Source organism: Panthera leo, chromosome A1 (assembly GCF_018350215.1).
Source record: "Panthera leo isolate Ple1 chromosome A1, P.leo_Ple1_pat1.1, whole genome shotgun sequence".
NCBI lineage: Eukaryota > Metazoa > Chordata > Mammalia > Carnivora > Felidae > Panthera > Panthera leo.
Genome location: NC_056679.1, coordinates 123,033,391 through 123,041,941, shown reverse-complemented (window position 1 = coordinate 123,041,941; position 8,551 = coordinate 123,033,391). Strand labels below are relative to the sequence as shown.

The window sequence follows — 8,551 nt, the reverse complement described above, 5'->3', positions numbered from 1 at the left end:
CCAAGATCAAGAGTCAGACGCTTAACCAACTGAGCCACCCAGGCGCCTCTCCCTAATCTTTTTTAAAGGGCACTATGCCCACCTAATCTTTGCAATGGAGAGAGATATCATCTTTATTATAATGAATGGTGAACAAACCTCCCCTTTGTTCCAGACAGAGACACTATTCCACCCTCTAAGTCCATTAGTTGTACAAACTTTTGAAAAGATTGTCTGAAGCACAGGCAGTGCGTGCCTCTCCTTATAAGAAAGGCAGAAACACAAGAGACAATGGAGAACTATCTCCTAATAACACATGGCAGACACAGCACACATACATTTGAATGAAAGATAAACACTTTGAGTTAAGTGCTATTATTATTTCAGGTCTCAGATGAATAAACTGAGGCCCAGCAAAAGTGAACTATCTGTCCAAGAACACAGAGCTATTAAGTGTCCGGAGAGCACAATCTAGCCCCAAAGCACACACACACGCCTTAGGGAAGTGAGCCCTCTTTATTTCTAACCTGTGTCTCTGCCAGCTACCTTTGGGAATGTAGGGCTTTGTGAATGAGTGCAACAAAAGAAAAGAGAAAAAATGAAAAATGGAAAAGCTGAAGGAAAGGAAGAAAGAATGGAGACCCATTTTTGGATATCCACACCTGCTCACATACTCAGAACTACAGAGTACATACAGATGAGAACACTAGGGCTGCCCAGAGTCACAGAGGAAGTTGGGGGAGAACCAACTAACCACCAGAACTTCTCTGACAGTGTCTTGGCCGAGCACATTCCGGCCCCTGCTACTTCTTTCACCTTTCTTATGCAGGTGACATTCCTGAGACTTGGGGTCAGGTTATCCTACAGAGTCAATCAACACGAGTCAATCAATAACTCAAGAGATCTGGTGACAGGACAGGAGGTGGAGCCTGGGTGGCCACTCTGTCTATATGACCCTTCCAGTCCCAGGGCTCTGAAAAGAAGTGGTGAGTTCAATGCCATCTTCTACTGACTGGATACAGAACTTTCAGCCATGAAGGTAACAAGCATCCTCCTCCTCTGTGCCTTGGTCCTGTTGCGGCTATCTGGTAGGTGCCTGCATATTTTTCTGATTTGAGTAAAACCTGTTTGACTTGTTGCATTACTAAACCCATTACCTTCTAGATTTACAGTCTAGTCTTAAATCTTTTGGTCCTAGCGAAATAAGGTCAGGGGCCTGTTCCAGGGGGCTTCTTCAAGCCCTTAAGTGCCTTACTGCTTCTTATGACATTTAGCTAGGAAGAGCTACCTCCTTACCTAGATCACTTCAGAAACTGTCAATATCAAAATCAAATCTCACCAACATTTCTTTCTTTGGATACTATCAGGTTAGCTCCTTTTCCCTTCATTGAGCTCAACCAAAATGACCATCCTCTACATGATGTCAGCAAGACCTGTTATTTTCCGGGGAATGCAGCATGGCAATTTTAAGCATCTATCTGTGAATTGGATAAATGTGAATTGGATTAATAGGCAGGGTAATGTAACAGAGGGAATGAGTTCCTTAGGGTCTGATGTTGAGTTGTCAAAAGAGCTCCATGTTTAACATTACTTACAAAAAGACTTACATGTCATTCCAAGTTAGTTTTGTTATCACAAGACCTGGTTACTGCTAGTGGTAACTGCTTTACAATTAGTCGTATAAACTCTTCACATCTTCATCTATAAACTGAATTAAAGATACTTAGACTTCTTACATCACTAATTTAAGATCAAAGGTCTAGTAACCAGTTGTGACAATGTCAGTGAGCATTCAGAAGATATTTGCTTCATACCTGATACATTTCAAGCAGTAAGTAAATCACTTCTATTTTCAAAGAAATGGGTCAACTTTTGTGAAATGCTGAACTAAGATACTTTGATCATAATCAAACTTTTGCTTCATTTCCTTGACGCTTCAACAGTCAGGGAGTGATTGGACACCAGTGAGATATCCTTGAGAGAAGACAGAAATAAGAAAAGGTTGAGGGGGCAGGGGGGCAGAAGAGGCCAGCAGAGAAGTCACCAGTCTTCAATGGAAGCTGAGAATTCTGAATAAGAGCAGAGCTAGCTTCTCCCATTTAGGACCCAACCTCACAATGTCTGATTTATGTTTTATAGGCAACACTAGAGCTGACTTGCTGGAAAGACAGGTAAAGACAATTTTGTACTTTCTTACCTCTAGGGCTAGAACTGTTTGCCCCAATCAATGCACATTCAAGCGTTTCAATTTCAATTTCACCTGAAATCAGGACAGGTGTGTGGTACTAGCAAGGCTTAACAAGTATGGAGAGTAACAACAGTTTCCCCACAGGGGCTTATGCTGAAGAACAAATGCACTGACACACAGGCAGTTTCCATGTAGTCATACAGCCCTCACTGTGAGGGGGTTTTATATATTTTGAGGCTAGCTGGTAGGACAAGGATGTTGGGTGGCATTCTTTTTAACTTTGCCCCAAATAGCCCTTCCTCCTTAGGGCCAGCTTGACCATGCTGGTATAAACTTTTCCCAATCCCCTAGGTGGAGCCCTAATTTATAACTAACAAAAGAAAAATAATAAACTTGGTTCTTCCTCTAGAAAAATATTCTATATCTAACTTTCCTATTTTTTCCTTGTGTTTATAAGGTAAATTGCAATAAATCTGAAGCCCAGAGGGGGAAGTGTCCCTCTTTTCATTACATTTATATCTAGTGAGGGGATAGATGACAAACTTAAAGGGCATGAGTGAATAAATTACACTAATGATAAGGGTTGTGAAGAAGTTCTGGTACCATGTGGAACCTAGACTGGTTAGATCAGAAAATGTGCCCCTAAATGAGTGAAATTTATTTTGAGTCATAAAGGATAAGTGAGTGTTAGCAAAATACTACTGGTGGGTAGAAGTAGTAGAGTGAAGGGGTTAAGAGCCAAAGCTCAGGACCTAGACCAACTAGGTTTAAATCCTGGATCCAGGAATTACCAGCTATGTGGCTTGGGTGATTTAATCTCTATGTGCTTCACTGTCTTCCCTGGAAGATGAGTATAATAAAAAGTTCAAAGGATAGTTTTGAGGTTGAAAGAGAATAGTACATGAAAACAAGTATGGCCTAAGACAGCCATTTCATAATTCTGATTTCTTGCTGATGTCAACGAAATAGGCTATGCCAGGGCTCCAAGGGGACAAAGCACTTGGTGTTGTCTGTCACATGACTGAAAGAAGGGCAGTGTGACTGGGCCACAGTGGGCAAGGAAGACATGCCCATGGTGTGGCTGACCTGAGAGGAACCAGCGCCCGCAGTCAATATAAACCTGAACATTATCACACTCACCTCATTTAAACCTCACATGACCATCATGAGATAGTTGGCGAAGTGAAAATACCCTTCTCACTGCACAGATGAGGTGACTGAGGTTCAGAGGAACCAAGAGATCTGCCAATATCTCACAACTTGTAAATAGCAGAGGCAGTCCATACAATCAGGCTTTCTGATTCCAAACCCTGAACTCTTTCTCTCAGACTCTCATTATTACTACCCCCACCGGAGTCAGGCTTCTGTCTTTAAGCTGATCAACTCCAGGGAAGTGAAAGCTGTTTTAGAGATTTTGTTATAAACTCGAAGACTACAAAATGACGGAAAACAATTCTGTTTAATTCCATTTTCAGGCTAAATGTGACAGTGAAATACCTGGATGTACCAAGATCTATGCTCCTGTCTGTGGGACTGATGGAAAAACTTATTCCAATGAATGCTTGTTATGTGTTGAAAATAAGTGAGTACGAACTTGAGTGTCTTTTAAAACATATTTTTAAGCTAGTTGTCTTCACATTTTCATATATTTTATCCCCCTAAGTTCCAACCAATATATCAATAACATTAATCTTACCACAAGAGAAATAAAACAAGTAGTTTTCCAAAAATAATTCTCAATCTCTTCTTCTCCTTATTCTATATCTGGTATGATTCTATCCAGAGACATGCATACATTTATGTGTGTATTACAATAAAAGACAATATTTATTGTGTCAAGCATTGTGCAAGGCACTTAATATTCATGAGTCTATGAGGTACATAATACTAAGCCCATTATACACATGAAGAGATTGAGACTGAGCTTAAATTACCTGCTCAAAATCAACCAGCAGGAAGTGACAGATCTGGTTCCAAATCCTTGCTTTTTCAACTACATGTTTTTTTGACAGAGAGAAAGAGAGGGAGGGCACACGCACACATGGGCACACAAGTTGGGGAGGGGCATACAGAGAATCTTAAGCAGGCTCCACACCCAACATGGAGCCGGACACAGCGCTTGATCCCATGACCCTGGGATCATGACCTGAGCCAAAATCAAGACTCAGATGCTTAACCGACTGAGCCGCCGAGGTGCCTCTCAACTATGCTTTAAAGTCAGGTACCAGCCTAAGTAAATTTGTGAGATACAGAAGAAAATCCAACATGTTTAAACATGATTAAAAACAACTAATTATGCCTGCTAGGATTTGGAAAAGTTTGGACACTTTCTCTAGACCCTAAAGAAAGAGAGTGACGGGGCGCCTGGGTGGCGCAGTCGGTTAAGCGTCCGACTTCAGCCAGGTCACGATCTCGCGGTCCGTGAGTTCGAGCCCCGCGTCAGGCTCTGGGCTGATGGCCCGGAGCCTGGAGCCTGTTTCCGATTCTGTGTCTCCCTCTCTCTCTGCCCCTCCCCCGTTCATGCTCTGTCTCTCTCTGTCCCAAAAATAAATAAAAAAAAAACGTTGAAAAAAAAAAATTTAAAAAAAAAAAAATAAAAAAAAAAAATAAAATAAAGAAAGAGAGTGAGGCATTCCAATAAGGAGAAAAGCTGAACAAAAGGGAGAAAGGAATTAATCACATAAGATAAACGTGTTAAGGAAAGGACAGTGGAATGGAGGAGGAAAGTATCTGAATGGTTCTCAACCAGTTTTTTAAAAATCATGTATATGACAAAAAAAACCATGCTTTTCCAGCAAGACAGTGGATGGTCTAGATTTTCAAAAAGCTAATACATCCAAAATACCTTTAAATTAAAAAAAATCAGGGGCACCTGGCTAGCTCAGTTGATAGCACATGTGACTCTTGATCTTGGGGTTGTGAGTTTGAGCCCCTTATTGGGTATAGAGATTACTTAAAATTAAAATCTTTAAAAAAATCATTCTTGCTGATGGTAATGATTGTGTTAACTAAAGCCCTCAAAAATGCATATATGAATCGCATAGATTAGGTGGTCAAAAATATATTTTCATAGCACTTTTATTTATGGAGATGAGAGCCGGCCTCAATGAAGCTCATTTTCTGAAGTGATCACAGGTTGGGAATCAAACTCAGGCACTCAGAGAAGCAGATCTGCCACAAACTTTCTATTTCACATAGCTACTGAACACCTAACATGTGTCCAGCAATGTGCTAGTTTCCTCTGCTTTCCTTGTGCTTTTGAGTAAGAGAAATGAACTCATCAGGGCAAACAAGGTAGCTTCTTGTAACCTGTGAAAAGCGGCATCAAATGAGGTGTGAGGAAAGTGCTACAGGTGTGAAAGAGAGAATCAGATGTCTTCTCATTGAAAGGGTCAAGAAAGGATTCACGAAAAGGATGTCACTTAAATAGGGCTCTGAATTTTGGTAGCACTGCAAGAGCATTCCAGGTTAAATAATGGCGTAGAACAATCAAAACAAATAAAAGAGATTGCGCAAGTAGTCCAGAAAACTCTAAGTTATTCTTAGAACTGATTTAGTATTAAAGGGTTTGATGTAAGCTCAAACGACTGCGTATTATTTCCATTATTCCACAGTCCAAGTTCCCTATAACATGATCTCTCTTCTTGGTCTGCTTTAAATCACTTCAGAAAATTCTCAGTGTTAGCAAGCATTGTGGAAATAGGGCCCCAGGGAGAGAGATCTATCATTCTGAAGTTTTAGAACCAAAATATTAGGTGTTCTGCTTTGTGGTGAATTTATTTCCACACTAAAGATTTGTAAAAGGAACTCAAAAACACTTGTTAATTTTCTCATGATCTAGGCTGTTGACATAAAGGTCAAACATCCTATTTCCATCCAAGGGGAGGAGAAAGCAATATAACAGCCTTGAGATTTAGAAATTTTCCAAGTGCCAAGACCAAAAGGCCCAATATTTATAGCGAAATATTGGGAAAATATGAGCTTAGAGCTGAGACACATCATTCGTTCAGCTTTTAAAACCTACCCATCCTGCTTACTTGCTCTATTTTTTCAAAAATATTCATATATGGGAAGAATATTTAAATGCCAGAAAAATGTAACTTCTCTTCCTGTATCTCTCAGATAAGTAAACAGGTCTAGAGAGAAAATGTGGTCTCTTCTAAAGTAAAATATTTTCTTTTTTTTTTTTTTTTTTTAATTTTTTTTTTTCAACATTTTTTATTTTATTTTTGGGACAGAGAGAGACAGAGCATGAACGGGGGGGGGGGGGGGGGGGGCAGAGAGAGAGGGAGACACAGAATCGGAAACAGGCTCCAGGCTCCGAGCCATCAGCCCAGAGCCTGACGCGGGGCTCGAACTCACGGACCGCGAGATCGTGACCTGGCTGAAGTCGGACGCTTAACCGACTGCGCCACCCAGGCGCCCCATAAAGTAAAATATTTTCAAATGTACCATGTTGCGTTTCTCTCTACTGCCCACTGAAAGCCCCAAATGAATATGGTGTAGAGTTAACTAGAGCCAAGCTCTAACCCATGTTGGTGGGTTGTGCTTGCATCTCCTAGCTCATTATGTGCTTGTCAGATATAGTCAGTCAGGACTTTTTTCAGTCTCTTCTATGTCTCCTTAGGGAGCCTGTACTGTCAAATTCTGTTCTATAGATCAGCGTTCTCTAGTAGAACTTTCTTCAAGATGGAAATGTTCTATATCTGTGTTGTCTAGTATGGAAGCCACTAGCCACCAGGGCTTAAAATGTGGTTAGTACATCTAAGAAACTGTATTTTTAATATTACATCATTTTTTAACTGATTTGAATTTAAACAGCTGAATAGGGATGGTGTCTTCTCTACTGGACAGCACAGGTAGAGAAATAAGTCAATGTGTTTAAAAGTTTGCGCTGTGTATGTTAAAACAACTCAGACATAAGTGTTATGCATGAATAATAATTATGGAACAAAAAGACATTAAAAGCTCTTAAAAAGGTGGCACCTGGGTGACTCAGTCAGTTTAGCATCTGACTCTTGGTTTTGGCTCAGGTCATGAATTTGCAGTTCGTGGGTTTGGGGCCCCTGTTGGGCTCTGTGCTGGCAGTGTGGGGCCTGCTTGAGATTCTCCCTTTGTCTCTGTCCCTTCCCTGCTCATGCTCTCTCTCACAAAATAAATAAATAAACTTAAAAAAAAAAAAAAGGTCTTAAAAGGAAGAATCATCAAGGTCCAGATAAATACATGTAAAAAGATATATGGAAGTCAGATGTCCCCAAGTAAAGGAGAAATAGAAGAATTTTTATAAACCAGTGTATTCAAAGAAAGGATGGCTAAGAAGAGAGAGAGAGAGAGAGAGAGAGCTCTGCAAACAATCTCATGAAGAACAATTACAGGATTTAAGAACATTTGGCTGACAGAAGAGAAAATTGGTTTGGGAAAGGTAGTGAGTTGGGAGTGAGTTGGTAGTTGAGTGAGGTTTTTATCTGGAGGGGAGGATGCTTAGAGCTGGCAGTTATCAGGATAGAGATATGATTTCCTTTTGTGAGATCCCACAGACATTAATCCCCAGAGTTCTAAGACAAAAGATCAGCCAATTAGAGCATCCCGGAGTAGGCCAGGCAGCAGCTAAGATGGAAATCTTGTGGCTAGGACAATGATATTAGGAGTAAAAGAACCAATGATGACTTAGAGGTTGATTTCACTGGTTTCCTGTAATGCCGCAGTAGATCTGCACACTCTGTGAGGACATTTTTCCTTTCTGTTGTATCCCTTAGTGTATGTAAGCAACAGCGTTGATCGATATTTGATGAATTTATGAATAAGTAAATGAATAAATGATTGAAAGACAAAGAAGTGGGAATAAATCTGAAACCTTTCTATTTTAAATAAAGCTAATCTTTTTTCATTGTTTTTCTCCCATTGTCAGTTTTTTTGTCAGCAAAGTTTGATTTTTTTTTTTTCCAATCTCTTCTATAGGAAGCGCCAGAATCCTGTCCTCATTAAAAAATCTGGGCCTTGCTGAGAACCAAGGTTCTAAAATCCCATGTGGTCACCACAACGCCTAGCTGGCCTTACTGTTGAATAAAATGCATCTAAATACTTCCTGTTGTTCCCGAATGCTTTTTCCTCAAAGGCACATTTGATTACACTGGGGTCAGGGGGCTGAAACAAACTCAGAATGGAACAAATTTCACAAAACACAGCAATCCTGAAATTTTGGACAAAGTCTCCCTCATGATGCTTTTTCCTTTCCCATTTCCTACCTCACATTCTGAAAACTGGCTCAGGAAATGTGACTGCAGGCAGGACACAAATGATCATATAATCCCAGAGAGAATTAACTGGCATGAGAAGAAACAGTTGGAAAACTCTCAGTCCAGAAACATGTTATCCATTACCTTT

The 8,551-nt window shown here is 40.3% G+C and overlaps 1 protein-coding gene across 1 annotated transcript; it reads left to right on the top strand.

Moving 5' to 3' along the window:
• The first annotated feature begins 975 nt into the window (after positions 1–975).
• On the top strand, positions 976–8,205 carry SPINK1 (serine peptidase inhibitor Kazal type 1). Its single transcript, XM_042938730.1, has 4 exons — positions 976–1,067; positions 2,119–2,150; positions 3,643–3,749; positions 8,126–8,205. Exons 1-4 carry the CDS (start codon positions 1,013–1,015, stop codon positions 8,169–8,171), a joined length of 240 nt encoding a protein of 79 aa, XP_042794664.1. The 5' UTR covers positions 976–1,012; the 3' UTR covers positions 8,172–8,205.
• Positions 8,206–8,551: the final 346 nt, after the last annotated feature.